General features: G+C 41.2%; 2 protein-coding genes across 5 annotated transcripts in view; both read left to right on the top strand.

Moving 5' to 3' along the window:
• Positions 1-10,448, top strand: part of dab1b (DAB adaptor protein 1b) — a 41,194-nt gene extending 30,746 nt beyond the window's left edge. The window contains exons 5-15 of one of the 4 annotated variants that reach the window (XM_088311345.1): positions 692-823; positions 1,188-1,307; positions 1,779-1,817; positions 3,095-3,160; positions 4,107-4,166; positions 5,736-5,783; positions 6,122-6,239; positions 6,739-7,359; positions 8,320-8,447; positions 8,726-8,830; positions 9,245-10,448. In XM_088311345.1, the coding sequence (XP_088167471.1) occupies positions 692-823; positions 1,188-1,307; positions 1,779-1,817; positions 3,095-3,160; positions 4,107-4,166; positions 5,736-5,783; positions 6,122-6,239; positions 6,739-7,359; positions 8,320-8,447; positions 8,726-8,815 (1,422 nt within the window). In that variant the 3' untranslated portion in view covers positions 8,816-8,830; positions 9,245-10,448. Of the gene's footprint in view, positions 1-691; positions 824-1,187; positions 1,308-1,778; positions 1,818-3,094; positions 3,161-4,106; positions 4,167-5,735; positions 5,784-6,121; positions 6,240-6,738; positions 7,360-8,319; positions 8,448-8,725 lie in introns of all 4 variants that reach the window. The other 3 variants (XM_088311344.1, XM_088311343.1, XM_088311346.1) reach the window with 3 other exon arrangements.
• A 1,723-nt stretch (positions 10,449-12,171) lies between these two features.
• c8b (complement C8 beta chain) lies at positions 12,172-18,201 on the top strand. The gene is made up of 12 exons (XM_088311349.1): positions 12,172-12,354; positions 12,577-12,721; positions 13,803-13,950; positions 14,928-15,069; positions 15,151-15,283; positions 15,428-15,625; positions 15,704-15,944; positions 16,075-16,203; positions 16,563-16,726; positions 17,447-17,600; positions 17,860-17,931; positions 18,004-18,201. The coding sequence occupies exons 1-12, from the start codon at positions 12,284-12,286 to the stop codon at positions 18,156-18,158; spliced, it is 1,752 nt and encodes a 583-aa protein (XP_088167475.1). The 5' UTR covers positions 12,172-12,283; the 3' UTR covers positions 18,159-18,201.
• Positions 18,202-18,519: the final 318 nt, after the last annotated feature.

The raw sequence follows: 18,519 nt of genomic DNA, 5'->3' as shown, positions 1-18,519 counted from the left end.
ATTGGCTGCTCACCAGGCCATTGCATACTCTGCCCTTTGCCCAATGTCAGCTGGCACAGACGTCAGCTCAACCGTGAACCCGATGAGGACAACCACGCTCTGAACTCTTGCACACAACTACCCTAAACTTGTAGAACTGCAACAGAATGTGTTTTATTTATTAAATTTCAGATTTATTTTCTATTTAATTATTTACTCTTTAATTAACTTAATTGATATATTTAATTAAATTATTTGTTGTAAAAAAAAAAAAAAGAAAATGTTTCTTTCAATTTCTTTCTCTTGTTTGGAAAATGAAAACCCAATAAAAAGAAAGAAAAAGAATTTGCAGCTGTGAGCGATAGTAGCGGCCAGCGGTGTATCCTTCAAACAAGCAGCGAACGAAGGTCACATTTGTTGGCTGCACAGAAGGAAGCCTTTGAAATGAGACAGCCTTCATGTAGCATTTTGATAGCAGAACTTGAAAAAAAAAAACAGGATTGGCAAAACATTACTGAATGAAACACAGTTACGTGCCGTCGTTACGGTGTCCTATATTCAATGCATAACTAGCCACATACTGCTTGTGAGCAAACTGATGATTATCAATGTATACTCAATTACTCTTTTCCCCTTTTATATCCAAATACCATAGCCCTTAAAGTTACACATTGAGGCGCCTAAATATTTCTTCTCTTCCTCTGTTGTCCAGGTACTCCAGCATCAGCATTCAGTCCATGAAATTAGCTACATTGCTAAGGACACCAGGGACCACCGGGCCTTTGGCTATGTTTGTGGAAAGGAGGGCCACCACAGGTTTGTCGCCATCAAGACTTCCCAGTCGGTGAGTATTTTGATGAAAACGCTTATTAACACTGAAATACTCGACATTTGAATCCAAGATGCATTAATCCCAACGAGGGAGCGGGACCGTATGCCAGCTACTCAAATTCTCCGTTGATCCACAATTTTTATTTAATGTTTTGATTCTCATTTATCTATATGACGTATCAAAAATATTAGAAACACCTTTCGGTAAACTGCAAAACAGTTGTACCACCTAACTCTACATCCACAATATGTAATATCCAATTTAGGACATATTTGCTTGCCCGGCTTCCGTTTCCAAATTCTCCTCCTTCCTCGAAGAACTGGCTTACTTTGCATTTCTCACACCGTATTCCTTTGATTTTCACTCCTCTGCACAGGCGGAGCCTCTCATCATTGACCTGCGTGACCTCTTTACACTGATCTATGATATTAAGCAGCGGGAGGAGATGGAGAAAAAGGCTCAAAAGGACAAACACTGTGAACAGGCCGTCTATCAGGTAGGACAAAACGAAAATATTGTTGCATTATATTTCATATTTAGAGGCATGATCACGCATTATAATTCATTCACACAAGATTTCTTTTTGATGATCACAAGAGATTGTGTTTCTTAGCCCATTTAACTGCACACTCACACACCCACTTTATTAGGAACACCTGCAAAGTCTACTCAATTTCAATACAAATAATAAATCATATTCAAAAATATCTCCCTGTCAATGTCAATAAAACTGAATCCTCAATATGTTTGTATATTGGCTTTTCAAATACATCTCCTAAAACGGATGTCATTATATTGAGTTTGTATACACACGCGTGGTGACACAGGAGATGGATTCCCCCAGTTGTCGCAAATTCTGGTTGCACGCATGCTTGCTGGCAAAAAAAAAAAAAAAAAAAAAAGACAAAAATTCCACAGTATTTCACTGTAAAATGTGTCATGTGCCTTTTATTCTCCTGCCGCACAGACCATTCTGGAGGACGAAGCGGACGATCCAGTTTATCAGGTAGGTTTGTAGGCACACTTTGCGAGGACCCTCATGGCTTTCTTGTTTGCCGCAGCTTCTCTTTACCCCATGGCAATTCGAGAGTATTTGATGCGTCATACTTGATCTGGTCTCTGATCTGCTCAAATGAATGATTCAACAAGTTTCACCACCCAAGCGACCCCCAGTGGACCATCTTTGCAGATAGTTTTGTTCAACCATTCAACTTCCATTTGCCAGTGCGATGTTGTAAAACCATATTTTTTTTTATGTTGATTTGTGTCAGTGTTCCAGTTTCTTCCAAAGATCTGCTCCCCCCCCCCAGAATTGTGATTTACCCCTTCGTTTTTTGGCTGCACTTGATTTGATGTTTTTGTGTTTCCGCTCACACTGAATACAGACAACACTAACTCTTACTCTGACCTCATATGTCCAAACACCTCCCGAATCATCTGTTTGTTGCTCTTGAATATCTGCAGTCATTCATTTTGCAGTGTTCTTTTGAAGTTGGTTGACAAAACTCCAGCTAAGGGGTCAGGGATTCAAAGGAACAGTGTCTACATTTTTACAAATCACTTTGATACCGATTATTGTGTCGTCCAGATAACAATAACTATTACAGTATGCTTTTCGTGAATCAAATTTATCCCGTTTATGAAGCTCCGCTTTGAACACTCTACTTTCTTTAAAATGAGTACATAATTGGATCGGATTGCTTTGTGACCTTTTCCAAATTGAATTCAAATGTTATATGATGCTGACGCTCCCGATCAAATCAAAACATGTTTCCTATTACTAAAACTGAGAAATCAATTTCATATCAAGTGAGCTACCCGTCTTTTCATCTTGGAAATTAATTTGTTTGCTTTGCCATTTTTTTTTAACATGACAAGATGTAAAGACATACAGATAAGGCTTATAATTGATGAATTTTCAAGGCTAGCTTCTGCCAAGGATGTAGAGTCTCATGTTTCTGTTGACCTCTGGTTACAACCTTCACATTGCTGTGAACTGCTACCTGACTTATTATACTTGTGCTCTTTCCCCTTCCCACCTTTTTTTTTCTTTCTCTCCTCATGCCCCCGCTCCTCTCTCTTCTGCTCCATTTTGTTTTTTTTTTTACACCCGCCCTGGTCTCTTTTCACCCCCCACTCGATACCACCCACACCCCACCCCCTTGTGTGCTCTCGTTTATTCTCATCATGTGCCCCCCCCTCCACCACCCCCTTATCATCTCATTTCACATGCAAACCTGCCGTGTGTCTCCCCTCTCTGCACTTCTACACTTTGTTCCGTAGTACATAGTGTTTGAGGCTGGACACGAACCCCTCCGTGGCCCCCAGTCAGAGGAGAGCGTTTATCAGGTACAAAGACAAAGCATCGCCCCTTTCCTTCTCCCTTATTTTATGCCCTGTGGTAGAAGATAATAGTACTAACAGCAACCGCCCGTCGAGCTCATCACTTTGAGACGTTTCTGCAGATTCAGGTTTAAATGTGATGTCGAAGGGCCTTTGTTTAAGCCGAGAATGAAAATCAGCAAAGGAAGTTTGCGTTTGAGATGTCAAGTGAAATAGCCTCATGTAGCATCGAAGCGCAGTCAAGGTCAGTTTCTTCTATGCGATTTAGGCTTTGGACTTTTTTTTTTTTTTTCCTCCAGACCGTTTGAAGGAGCAGCTAGAACTTCAGGGACCTGTTGTATGGTTTAATCCGACACCCTCCTCCCAGCCTTCCTTTCTCTCTGCTGCTCTCCTCCTCTTCCTTTTCCTCCTCTGTATCTTCCTCTGAAGATGAAAGATGCAGAGAAAGAGAGCGAGAGAGATTAATCACTTGCCATGCCATTTGATCTGGCAGTGAAACAAGATCAATAGACTTGGGGGGGGGGAAAACATAAGCAAAAGTTAACCAGCACAGGGAGCGGAGAGAGACGGGTGGAGAGGTTAAAAGCGACGGCTCGTTCTCGTAACTGGGAGAGAAATATTAGCTGAGGCAATTTCTTATTGTCAGATAAGCTTTACTGGTGCAGAATAACAATAGGCTTTCTTAACGCTCAGCCAACATCCTCAGCCATTGTTTGCAATCAATATTGATTTAACTAGAATTGATTCAGCAGCACTACTGTAGAATTCGCATAATTCCATCGCTACAAAAGATAAAATTATATAAGAAATGGACTAAATCAAAATGGATGTAGTAGGCCTTTTATTCTTGAGTAGTCTCAGCTCCTGATACGAAATACTCAGCCTGCTGAATGATAAGGAAAACAGTGTTGCCATGCTATTTACATCTGAATCGACCTCCAATCCAATGCAGGTCCCAACCAGTCAGCAGAAGGAAGGGATCTATGATGTCCCCAAACGCCATTTCATGACTGTAGGTGTTCTTTTATTTTTATTATTTGTTTCTATACACCTCCACCTTCAAACCTCTCTTTAGGATCCTCGTGAAGACAATCTGATAGCCGATTGGTCGACCGTGGTCATGACATGTCTGTAATTTCACAGGACATTAGCGAGGCCAGCTGCAAAATCGGATGGCGGTTCTGGCCAGATGGTCCAGACAAAATCACCATGCCGTTTGTCTGGTCCAGTTAACTGGATATTTAAATACAGGGGGAGTCAGTTCCATCTTCCTTTTAGAGGATGACAATGTGAGGTTTGTCGGTGGGGTGTTGGTGCTTTGAGTTGCATGCGGTGTAGCCATTTAGTTTTCACGTAGTCCGCCATCAAGCTGCCCCTTAATGAGAAGCCCTTCATTTAAAAAAAAAAACACTGAAGGCATTTTTCTCCCGACCCATTCAAACAACAAAAATAATTCCATTTCATCCATCATGCAGCGATAACCTCTCCAATTGCTCAGAAAAGCATTTCTCCTAGTTGGCTAAATCAGAAAAGTCCGAGCACAGTGCTTCTCTCTCTCACCACTGTTGTTGTGCTTGTTGCTCAGCTTTATCAAACAGATAACCTGCCCCGGCCCCTCACTATCTCACTCATACAGCCCCATGCTAGTATAAGTAGCAGCGCCTCCATATCTCTAAGTGTTACTGCTTGTCTGTTCATTCAGTCGGAGCTTTTCCAGAGCCAAGAGCTCCCCTGATGTGTGTCAGTGCCTGCAGGGAGAGACCTCAGTGCACACTTGTTTACTTCTCTCCAAACTCAGAGCCATTCCGAGAGCCCTCGGTGGTCAAAAAGTGCAAACTGTGAGCTCCGTTATGTCAAAGAGGACATAAAAGACCTGTTTGCAGCCACACTGATTGCTGGGATGTCTCCCATGTCTTTCTTTCTTTCTGTTCTGGGATTGTTTTGTTTCCACATGCAGCGCCTTATTTACAGCATGCAAATCCTTGTGTTTTCTGTGCTTTTGTGATGATTCATTGTCTGCTTATGCATGGCCCCAGATACATTTCATGCAACGTAGCTCTTCAATAGCTTCCATAATAGCCGTACGCCCGACCCCACCGCCCCCACCCTCCGCGAGGGTCATCTCCACTCATAATGTGGCCTCTTTGTCAAAGTCGCGTGTTTCCAGGAGTTTCTTCCCTCATCCACTCTTCTGTCTCGAGTAGATCTGCTCACACGGTAGCATCAGCATTCAAAATCAGGTCAGACTCTCACAGGACGCATTTGATTGGCTGACACTAGAATATCTAATCAGGGCCTGTTTTATGGAACTCAATAGCCCTTTACCCACTCAATTATAGCGAGCCATGAAAAGGCCCATTCAAGATCCATTTTCTGATAATGGAACAAAGGCATAGTCGTTTCTTTTCCATGCACAGCACAAATGCCCGAGTGAATGGCTGTCTCACCCCGTACCCACCCACCGACTCCACCACCACCGTGGTCTATGTGGTGATGAATTCAAGAATGTATGACTATTGAATTTCAATTTCATGATGTGTCACTGTACCTTTTGCTATCTGTCCCTTGGTTCGTTTCACAGAATATCAACCACTTCGATCTTTTCGGAGACATGTCCACTCCTCCCTCGGTAGGTACTGCCAACACAGAAGCAAACATCCTGTCGTCATACATGTTGACAAAAAACTTTTTTTCCAATGTTATGTATGAGAAAACAAGTGATCTGATTAGAATTAGTGGTAAATACCGAAATGTTTCTGTACCTCCTTCCCAGCCACATTCTGTTCTAATCAACAATGCTGGTGTGCTATCAAACTGTAAACTTCAAATATCAAGAGTAAGAAAGCGAGCACTTTCTGATGAGCCTCTGTATAGCGCTTATATCTGGGTGTACTGCTGCATTAACGACAAATAAGATGACTTCTGATTGACTTTGATGAAGTTATCATCCGTGCCATGTCCTCTCAGATGCCCCCTTCTCCTGCCAACACACTGGACCCGAGCAGGAGCAGCCGCCAGCAGCAGCAGCAACAACCTAATCCTGCCGAGATGTATGCCCCCTTCAGCCCGACCTCTGTGCCATCGGGTGAGTTGCCTAGACTGAAACAAAATTGCTGTGTTGATTTTGTGCAACTACTTACAAATTTGTAATTTCAAGGCAACATTTTTTGCAATGTATAATGTGTAAATCTCCGCTGGTACTGGCGCCAAACCTTGAACAGAAAGTGTTTTTCATTGTTTTTATAATGTATTAATGCTGGAATTGAATGCGAGCACTGACTCTGATACTAGAGTCACCGATTTACCTTTAATAAGCAACATTATTAATTCTCATCCATGGTGACAAAATCTATAAATTAGGCCGATAGATATTTGCTAAGTGTTTTCACAGCTGATGATCATTTTTGTTAAATGAATTGGACTAATGGTCTTCTGGAAATAAAACAGGAAAGCTGCACGTGCAATTCTGTATTTCTTTCCGACTCAATTTGATTTACCGAGGCAATTTAGCAAGTTGTGACATAAATGTTCCCCTTTTATCCAGCTGTAATGTGCATCATTTCCTTTTCTCATTGCCTCACCAGGTTATATGACCATGGGCCCCGTGCAGGCGTCCCAGTGGGCCCAGCAGCCGTTTCCTGGCCAGGCTCAGACACTAGCCTTCCCCGTGCAGGGGCCCCTGCAAGTGGCCCAAGTCCTGCCCGGAGGTCAGCCCCTCATCTGGAGCCAGGCCAACATTTTCCGAGCCACCCAGCAGCAATGGGCAGCCATGGCAGCGTACATGCCGGCCCAGACTGTGGGAGTGGGGGGCCATGCCATCCCAGCCGCCATGCTTCAAGGCTTGGTACCCATTACCACGGTGTGCCCCCAAGCCTGCGACCTGTCAGCCCCCTCCTCGGCCATCACCAGCCCGCAGCATACGGCTGACCCCGGTCTGCTTCAGAGGCAGCTAAGCCTGGGAAAAGACGGCCTGGCCATGGACTTGGATGCAGGGGAGGGCCCGTCGACATCAGGGATGGGGCCCGGTGGGGTTTCAGTGAGCAGGTGTGCGACCCCAGGTTTCGTGGGCGGATCCGAAACACTGGTCTGCAGTCAGCCGATGTCGCCCCCTGCTGCCGCCGCACTGGAAGACGAAGGCAGTGACCTTGATCTGTCTCGGATGACCTTGAGTCCTGGTACATCTACATCGCCTTCTACTGAATCACGTGAGTGTTCACGATTATTACGCTTACATAATAAATCAACATCCACTGGTAAAAATGGAGCAGCGTTTAATTTTTTAACCACAGGCACTGATAGAAAACTTATTATTATGTCAAATCTATGCTGAGTTTGTTTGCTTGTTGCCCTTTTTGTCATTGTTTGTCCCAAGACCCAGCAAACCTTTGGCAAGATATTTGTTTACTCATTAGCACGCAGTGAGGTTAAATTCACTTGGAGGGGAAAAAAAAGCAAAGATGACATGTTGTAAAGGCCATGCAATGGTCCACTTGCAGATGTAATTTACAAGCCAACTCGTTCTCGAATGAAGCTCTATTCTAACCTTTCCAACTTTTAATGTCACCCAACGAAGGACTAAAATACCACCTAAAAATTCACTTTGCTCTTTTGGAAAACGTTACACACATATATAGTCATTTTAAACTCACACGTCTTAATTTGACTTTGATTAATGTATCTTGATCAGGTCTATTGGGGAAAAACATGCTTGCAATCTGCTCTATTATTCAGCATTTTTGTTATGCACTGATTCGGCATCATATTTTGGAAATCCCTGTTCTATCCCAACCCCTCATTTTTTTTGTCACGTCGACCTCTGCGCCCTCAGGTAAAAAACTGTTCTGGTTGAAAAACTGCATCTTTTTCCTCCAATTAATACATAAAAGGGAGCAGGTGTTTTTTTATGACGTACTTCTGCTTGAATCCAATTAACTTCTGTGTTATTATGTGTCGTCCCTGAAGGACTATGCTTCGTATTCATATGCATAAGTGAGAAAAAGTACAGAAACTTGATTTTCCCATTTATAAAGTATTTCTATTTACTCTTACGTGGCCTTGAATTGGAGGGAGCAGCAATTTGACTTTATGCTTAACCATCGCAACCGCTTGTAAATGCTTTGCACTTTCATTGTGTTTCTTCAATTAAAAACACTTTCATTTTACAGCATCCACTCCAGCTCCTCAACAGAGCTCTTCATCCGATTGCCCCCCCTGCCAAGTGAGCACCATCCCTACAGACCAACCCCATGTCGAGCCCGAGAGTGACTCCAACCATGTCAACAAGGAGCAATCGGTAAAGCTCCAAACCCTGTGGGACACACATCTGTCAATAAAACACAGGGATTTGATTTACGTTATGTTCCGATCCGTCATCCGCTGTTTTATATTACCAAATAGAATATTATGTGATTAATATGGCCAAGTAGCTTTGAACAAATTGAAAAAAAAAATCATGCCTGTTCATCAGGCAAAGTTCAAATAATTTTTTAAATATTCTTCATGCAACAACATATCACTCTTGCGATTTTCAAAATGTTCAAGTGGATAAATATGTAACCTTCTCTTTCATAGGACTCTGCTGTCGCAAGGCCAACCTCTCCATTGCCCGGTGGAGCCAGTGATCCATCTGAGGATCAGGGGTGTCCACAGGAAGACAGCTAGAGAACAGAAGAATGGGTATTTCATCATTCTTGATATATCTTCCAAACGCTTCCCTTTGTGTCCTTTATATCCTGCTCTTTTCATCTCCCGTTAATTAGTTGCTCACTTTCTTTATTAGCCTTATGTTCTACATTCCTCTTTTTTGTATGTTTTTTTCTTCACGGATGACTGTTTTGTTAGCAGTCCATAATGCCTCCCTGCATTCTGTCTTTTGCTTGATAAAGAAAGGCACGTTGTCGCCATCTAACGGTCAGATTTGTAATGACATTGAGCGTTAAAACACTACTCTTCTCTAGGAAACAGAGGCTGTGAAGGTCAAAACAGAAGCTTGAAAGAACTAAAAGAAAAGGGATATGTATGGCTATGAACATTTCGGATGGATTACAAAAAAACTTGACTTTTTTTGTTTTCTTTTGTTATTGTTTTAAGCTAGTTGTCAAACTAGTTGGCCGCATAATGAACTCCTTCAACATGGTGAGGACTATCATCCAATCAAGTAACCTTTCAGCCAGGAAGTGACCTTTCATCTTTGCCCCGAAAGTGCAGCGGGCGGCAAACTGCACTTATGTCTGTGAGGATGACTCAAGCGGCTGTGATGATGTTGCTCACTAATAAATATTTTTTTCAAGAGGAGCAGCATCCTTAATGTTTGACCTTCACTCTGTGGACCGCCACCAGCAAAAGACTGTGAAAAGAACTGTGAGCTGATGGATGATGTTTTCAATGGTGTCACCATGTCAATCCATTCAACCATTTGCATGAGCAAACTTCATGTGGATTTAGCAGGCTCGGCTGTGGAGAAAGAGGAGTGTTTGCGACTTTCTTTCAGGTCTGATACCATTTGTGTTAATTTTAATTAGTCAAGACAGTTCTTTGATGACATACAGCTCTTGGCTGGTGACAACAAATCAGCAAAAAATGCATTCATGTACAAATCAAATTTGCCAAACTCTTCTTTTTGTACAAAAAAAAAACTATTAAAAATTGGCCTAGCGCCCAGTCGTTAGCCTCTGTGCCATAAAATAGTGCTCTTGGATGCACCTCAGCCTTTGACATCTGGGTGTTTGGTTTTGCTCTTTTTCTGCCATTTTTCTTTTTTTTTTTTCTGGAAAAATGTCTTTGTTTATGTTTGGTTGGTGAGATATGAACTGTGAATCTGTGTTACATGCTCGATCAAAATAAGGCCTGCTGTACTTTTCTCGCTCGAAAAAGGGGTCCTGCACTTGAAGAAAAACAATGGCAAAAGTCCACAGGTCTCCTCTTAAAAGGTCGCAGGCCTTTTTTTCTGGTAAATACATGACTGACTCCTATACATCTCTTTGTTGTTTTCATCTTCTGCTTTTTGGGAACACTGTATGTCCACCCCACTGAATCAAACCGCTGAAAGAATTTTATTTATGTCGATCAATGAAAATATCACTATAAATTGCTAGAGTTACAATTTAAAACTGTACCCCCTGCTTGTGTAAGAAAACATGAAATAGTCCAAAATATTTTGTAAATTTTATTTATGGATTTATGAAATATGAAAAAGAGAAGGAAAAAAAAGGGACTTTTGTACATCTATTCCCCCATACACTGTACCTGTGCCACTGTTAAGTCACAAATAAAATATCATGTGATTGCCAAATCATTTTTTTTTTTTGCTTTTTCTTTCTCTATCACTTTTCATGGCAGTAGAACAGCCCTGATAACATTTACAGTGTGAGCTGTCTTTTTTAGCCTTGATCGAATCTAAGACATTTGTATTTCGATTTTGCTGGAAGAAGTGCCTGGCAGAGTGACAATTTGGCGTCAGGATGTCAATATGAACTTTTTGTCTGCTCAGACCACATCTAACACTTGCACGGAACAGACATCTGGTCAATGAGATGAATTCTATTCCTAAATATGTCAAGAGTAGGGATGAAACTCACTGAATGTAATCTATTTGTTAAGTATTCCACTGTGCGACACAGCTTTAGGAAAGGTGGTACACGAATGATCAGTGGTGAAGACTTTATGACACAGATTTGCTTGGTGGTCAGCAATTAAATGCAATGGAAGGAGCTACTTTGACTGGCCATGAGTGTAATTGGCTGTGATCACTCCCTCAACGGCGCCCCCCTCCATTTACCAAAGTGTTGTCAAACTCAAGGCCCAGGGGCCAGATCTAGAATGCTAATTCATGCATGTCAACTGTCTCTTACTGTGTGGCCACTGTGCTAACCAGTCGGGCCACCGTGCTGCCCTTGTGAAGCTTAATGTTTTTTTTAATATTATGTGGAAGCGATGAAACAGTGATATGGTTTCACCATCATAACGGTTCAACATCATTGCCCGCCACAAAAAAACGAGTTTGACACCTTGCACTCGGAGATCTGCCGTCTCATATTCAGAATTACCAGCATCAGAGCCAACCCACCTCTGCCATTCGAGTTTATGCAACACATTGCGCGGAATTTATGATGGATACAAAAATAGTGTTAAAAGGAACTCCATTGTAATCTGTATTTACGAACGTGTTTACTCTAAATGATTTATTTGGTTGTTAGTAGCATAACTACAAAATCAAATTTTCCCAAATTATTTTCAATTTATTAAATTTTATCAATTTTATTTGCGCATCCGATGACATGATTTAGGCTGTCTGAAAACAGTCATTTTTGATGAAAAACAATAACAATGATAATACAACAATGAATAAGGATACAAATAATGCATACATTGAATTATTTAAATACCAAGTGTTTGTTTACCAATTTATATCTTCCCAAAAAGTCTTTGTTGAATTACCTGTTTAAATGTCCTTTAGTGTTGCTTTATTATTTGCTTGAAAACTGTTTGTTTGATTTTTTTTTCCTATCATATACAATTTTTGTTGTTGAATTTCGGAGCTAATTAACTAAGATGCTTTGAAGTGAAAACGCCAAGGGCTGATGATAATTATTAGTTGACATGTGGCACGCAGCTCTATGGGATTTAGCAAGTGACTGCATTAGTGTTAGCTCACTGAGTAAACAAAGAGTCACGGGATTGCGTCATTCTGTAAAACAAGTGAGGCTAAACAAAGTTTAAAGGCCAATCGTAATATCAATAAACATTTGTCACAGGAATGTACTTCCTTACAAAATCATGTTTATTCCACCATTGCTCATTTTAATCCAGAGTGCATAATGTCTGTTTGTCTTTGATTCAAACAGCATTGACAGAAAGTATACAAAGGAAAGTAGGTAGTATTGAACATGTTAGTTTGGTAAAATCATTGCATTTGTGAACATTTTTGCACATTCTTCATTCAATGAAACTTAGTAATACAGTTGTCTAACACAACCAGGCCGTGTGACCCAGGGTCACTCTCCTTGTAGGTACTGAGGTGTTGTGAACTTTTCCATTGTGCTCCACCTTTTTGTCTGGTGGTGAGCAGCGTGTTTACTTAGAGCTTAGCATTAACATCTCGACGTTCCCTAGCTGTCACAACATCCCATTATGTTTTCTGCATGTGTACTCTCTTTGCACCGCTGTCTCCTCACATCTACACTCATCTTGTTGCTTTCAAGGTAAGATGCTTTCAACTTGATAGAGCGGATGGGCATTTTCATTTGTTTATGCAGATTACCAAAGATTTTGCATGCAGGCATACTGTTATGTAAAATACAAATGTCTGAACACTCAGGAAGCTACTCCATGAAATTATATATAAATACAGTATATATATATATATATATATGTCACCATAAAACCTTTAACACACTGTACACATATTTTATATATCACAATAGAGTTGATGCCACATCAGCCGGCATTGAGAATCCGAGAGGCCGTGAAGCTCGATCAGTTGGTGGCCAGGCACTGGTTTCGCCAATAGATTGTGTACTGTCAGAGTGGAGTCCATGGTCACGCTGTGATGTTTGTCAGGGAAAACGAGTAAGTACAAATATCACACAATGATAAGCAATGGGACTGAATTGCATTATAATCTCAATTTTGTTTAACACTGCTATCAATACTGCTAGTCATGTAGAAATGCACTGTCACACGATGAACTAATCATTAAAAAAAATTCCGTAATTAATTGCAATTAATTACATTTTTCAACTAGTTTTTGTGAAGCTTGTAACAGATATTTACTTGAATAATATCTGGATTGATGTAAAATCACCAAATATGAAGTATATTTTAATTCACAGACTGTTCTAATGGCTTTCTTTGTTCTTTGAATACAATCAAAACTGAGTCATCTTTACAGTCATTTTTCTTAGAAACAAATCTCCAAACTTTTACTGTACATTTAGTTCTTCCCACAAGCACCACACTTCAGCAGTTTTGGTTTGCAAGGCACAGTAGCAACTTGAGCTGGGTATTTTTGTCTGACATGATGTGCTAAAGATGTACAGCTAATATGGTACAGTATTTGGAATTGGCTTTGCAAAGTATGCAATTTATTTTTGGCTCTAATATGTAAGAAGCTGAATTAAGCAATTAACATCTTTAAAGGCTAAAATTAGCATATTCATGTTCACACTCTTTGTTTGCACAACTTTTCTATCATTCCCAGAAATTCATACAATACATGTATCAAAATTGTCTAATCCCATGGCCTAACAATATTACATATCACAAAAGTAGATGATCTGGCGACACCATGAAAATTTCATGACTAATAAATCACATCCATTAAAAAAAATTGTGAGTCCTCTTGAACAATAATAAAAGTGAAAATGGTTTATATTATTAAAAGTTACATTACATAGAGACACCAGATTTAGACAAATCAATAATTTAGATCAACTTATATGTTTTGTACCGCTCCACTCCATTTTTCCCCTTTTAAAAGGGGCCAGATTAAAAGCTTTGACATGACAAGGTGAAAACAGCCCACTAATGCGATTTCAGCTGTTATGGAACCCTGGAGCCCACTTTAAGAGCTCCTCTGCTACCTCTGCAAAGGATTTTCCTGTCTTTCTCTAACTGTGTTTCACTCCCTCTCTGTCTCTGTGCAACAAAGTACCGCTATGCCAAATTGAGCCAGCCATCACAGTTTGGAGGGGAGCCGTGCCATTTTCATGGCAGGGAGGAGGAAGGCTGTGAGGTTCCCGCACGTTACACCTGTAACAACATTCCACTCTGTGAAGGTTTCCTTTGCAGCCAAACAGGCAGGTCACACGAACCGTCCAGTCCCTTTCTGAGCCTTTCACTCCCATTAAATGTGGTCTTTAGTTTGACCTAATTTTGGCCTATGACATGTGGTAGACTTAAGTTAATAAAGAAAAAACACATCTCACTATAAAGAAATAGAACAAGGTGATATTTTTCAAGCCAATCTGCAAAGAAAATATTCTAAATAAATAAATAAATACACAAACAAATAAATATAAAAAGCAATGCTAGTGAAAATATGTTCCTCTTGTATATCTTATTGCATTCTGTGATTAATAAAAACAAACTAAAAAAAAAAAAGAAATACTACATAATTTTGGGGGACTGCATCTAAATGGAAAAAAAATGAAACAAAAATATTACTGAAGCAACAATACAGCAGAGTGAACAAGTGGTTCAAATGCCTACTCACAGTTGAGGTCTCGGGATCAAATATCAGATTTAGAACCTCCTGGGTCGTGTTTGCATGCTCTCCTTCTTTTGTTGCTTCTTTATGACACCCGTTCACTCATAGCATTCTAGTTAGGCTCACTCAAGACTCCAGTGTGAATGCAGTGTGAATATTTTCGACGAGCAAAATAACAGCAGCAATACCCACCTGGGCAAGACTGAGTGAAGTGAGCTGATTGGTAGATGCAAGGAAAAGAGCTGAAGAGAACAGAAGAGAACAAACTAAACCTAACATAAGCAACAAAAGAACGACGCATCATGAAATATAGTACATATATAAAAAATGTGAATGTCAATATTTTTTGGGGAATAATAAAATGTTTTAAGTAGAACAGACTTAGATATTGAATCTCAATTTCCTCAACTAAAAAGCTGAAAGTCCTGTTGTAATATACAGTAAAATTATACAAGTGTACTTGACTTCTCTCGTGACTTCACTGGAGGTTGTTCCGGGACAATCGGATAAAAGAAATGCTACGTATTTGTAATGCCGAAGCAATTCCGTAACATGCTCTCCCGGCAGGTCGCTGTATCCCAAGAACGCTGCAGTGTAACGGGGAGGATGACTGTGGTGACATGTCAGACGAAGCAGGATGTGGGAGGAGTCAGAAACCCTGCAGATATGAGGCTGAGGAGTACTGGGGCATTGAGAACCTTGCCATGGGGTCAGTACACTCCTTCCAAGTGTCATATTCCTCAGACATAAACATCTTGGTCAACTTTTTTTCTCTTTCATTTTTCTTTAGAATCAACATTTTGAATAGCAATCTGCAGGGAGTGATTCTCGATAACAGATACTATGCCGGAGGTTGTTTGCCTCACTACATCCAGGATGTTCGCTTCAGGAAGCCTTACAACTTGCAGCAGTACACTCTGCAGGTACAACAAAGCCAGCAATCAATACCTAAGAATTAAGTATGAATTGTTGTAAGTAATCGTATTTATGAGCGTCTTCTTCTGACCTTCTGACCAGTCTGTTGATAATATCCAATAAACTACCATAATGGAAACATTTCTTCATAGACAAAAGGCTCTTACGATTTCAACCTTGAGGCTTTTGAGACGTACTCCGACTACATGGATCACACCATTAAAGAACGGATGACCCAAACCATTGTTTCCTACGGCTTTGGTATTCCCGGCATTGCTGAATTTGGCTACAACCACAACAAAGCCAAATACTCCAAGTGGGTCCAGAAGATTCGTCGAGCCTCTGGCAAAGTGAGGTTTTTTTTTTTTTTTAAATTGCAAAACCATTTAGCATCCTTGCAAGTAAATAATGCAAATCCCAATCATCAGTCTTACAGCTTCATCAAGGCCAAAGCTGAGCTGGAGTTGGCCCAGTATATGCTCAAGTCAGACAACTTGATGCTGAGCACCGAGTTCCTGCAACACCTTCGCTCCTTGCCTCAATCTTATGTTTACGGCGAATACAGGCAGATCTACAGAGACTACGGTACACATTACATCACAGAGGCCACCATCGGAGGGGAGTATGAGCACACCATCATCCTGGACAAAGAAAAGCTTGAGAAGACAGGTAATGGAGGCTTGAGGTCACCACAAATCAACTCATGTGAAGCTTCAGAACTGGAATCCTCCAGTCACTGATCAAAATCCGGAGAGAGCAAGAAAAGTCAAAGTCCCTGACCGAGTCTTTGTTGCTCTAGATTATTCTTTGACAGACTACAAATCATGTACGCAATCAGGACTTAGGGTTGGCGCCAATATATATGGCGTTTACGTGTCTGTGGGCTATCAAGGTGGATCCTGTGACGGTCTCCTCAATGAGATGGGAGGTAAACTGTAATGCAAACACACGCGACACTTTGGGCCAAATTCACAAAGAATGAACTGCTGCCACTTGGAGCACCTTGAATTGCATCAGTTAGCTCTAAGCATCCAACTGCGTGTGGCTATTAGCGTTGGTGTTAGTATACAATGTAATAACACCGGCGCACAGAGACACATTTTGCTTGGCAGCGCAGTTAGTGAAGCCTTTCACCACATGTGCGTGATTTGCAAATTAGCTGCTATGCGTTTGCTCAATTTTTACCGGTTAACGCCACGCATAGAGCATGCAACATTTTGGAAATTTGGCCTTTTGTGTTTAGAAATCTACAGTGAATTCACATTCAGATCAACTGTATTGTTCCAGAGGACACCTCGGATGGTAGCATGGTGGAGGACACTGTGGCGGTTGTCAGGGGCGGAAGCAGTGAATCCGTCACTGCTTTGGTATCTCAGAAGCTTCCGTCGCCTCAACTGATGAAATTGTGGGGCGAGGGAGTGCGCTTCAACCCGGACTTCCTTCGCAGAACGGTATAACACTGTTTATTCACAATTTACTCCCAACACTTTTTTGAATGGTGCCCTGTGACTGGCTGGCGACCAGTTCCAGGTGTAGTGCGCCTTTCGCCCGTACTCAGCTGGGGTAGGCTCCAGCACCCTCCCGCGACCCTGTACAGGATAAGCGGTGTGGATAATGACATGACATGACTTTTGAATGGCAAACTGCCTCTTTTCTTTGACTACTAATTGGAGAATATTTGCCAGACGTAGTTAAGTCACACAGGCATGAAGAGGCCACATACACTACTTGGCAGCATTTTCTATTCTGAGGAATTTCCACTAAAGATGGATAAGCCTGTATTCTGAGTTTACATCTTTATTTTGAGATTCCAAAACCTGACCCCATGCAATACTACTTTTTTTCTCAACAAATGCCACTGTGTTCAACTGGAACCCATCTTTCAGTTTTACAGCAGCATATATAATCTTGCATTTTCATTATGGCAGTATCTGTGGATTGTAGACTTCCTAAACTAGACTCGACACATTTAGAGAAAAAAAAATGTCTCATGTTAACAAAATTGGCATAGTACCTCAAGGCAAAGCAGCTGGCTTGATCAGAGCCAAGTTTGGGAGTAAACAGCAAACAACGCCAAATGGAAAATGTTCCAAATGAAGACACAGTCAAGGTTCAGTTGATGAAGCGTTCACAGTTGTCTCCCATTCCAAGAGTCTGCATTTGCTCATCAGACTCGTCCTCTGTATGAGCTGATCACCTCCAGAGACTTCACCCATGACGTCATCTTGAAGAGAAATCTGAAACGGGCCCTGTTCGAGTACTTGGAAGAGGCCAGCTCTTGTCGATGTGCTCCCTGCCGCAATAATGGAGTGGCTGTACTAAGAGGTATTTCATATTGGTCGTCATCTATTGAGCTGTATCTAACAATTGATGCTGCATGAGGCATGGTTCAAGTGAAAAAAAAAATTCCAAAGTGGTTCTACACCTCTGCAATCTCGATAATAAACATATTGTAATACTGACACCAGTATTGCATTGCCTATGTAAAATCAAACAACTCATCCTAATAAGTCGACAAATACATTATTTGTTGCCAGTGATTTGGGATCGAATTCGAAAATGACATCATTGAAATTCTCAACAGGCACCAGATGTGACTGTGTGTGTCCTGTTGGCTACAGCGGCCGCGGCTGTGAGGTCACACGCAGACAAAAAGGTTAGTACATACTAAATGAGGAGTGTTTCTCTTGAGGTTGGTGACAGCGTGAGACATGTTATCATTTGACAGACGTCGCCATCGATGGCAGCTGGAGCTGCTGGGGATCGTGGTCCTCCTGCAGTGGAAGAACAAAGACGAGGAGTCGCCAGTGTAACAACCCGGCACCCAGCAACGAAGGCCTGCCATGCAGAGGCTTGCAGCAGGAGTCCACAGAATGTTTTTAAAATCGCTCAACTTGCACAGATCTATTAAATCACCATGTGAGAATGCTGTTTAATTTCTTTTTTGCTTTATCTGCGCTTTGAACCCTGCGGCTTTAAATATGATGCGGTTCATTTATGGATTTTATTCATTCATGGATGACCTTAATACCGTCAATACATTGACTGATAATCTCGTCATATCTTGACCAATGAAATTGCACAGTGAAACAATAAGATTGTCTGAGGTGGCGCTCAGGGGCGGGTAAACTTTTTGATTGATGGGCCACAATGGGTTAAAAAATTTGACTGAGGGGGCAAATGGATGTAGTGTTTTGGTTACCTCACCTCGTTGGAGAAAAAAAATACATTTAATTTTAAATGA

The sequence above is a fragment of the Idiotropiscis lumnitzeri genome, chromosome 12, assembly GCF_059441095.1.
Source record: "Idiotropiscis lumnitzeri isolate Australia: NSW breed Sydney's pygmy pipehorse chromosome 12, RoL_Ilum_1.0, whole genome shotgun sequence".
In the NCBI taxonomy this organism is placed as follows: Eukaryota; Metazoa; Chordata; class Actinopteri; order Syngnathiformes; family Syngnathidae; genus Idiotropiscis; species Idiotropiscis lumnitzeri.
The sequence above is the reverse complement of the archived record's forward strand: the minus strand, read 5'-3'. Positions and strand labels throughout refer to the sequence as shown.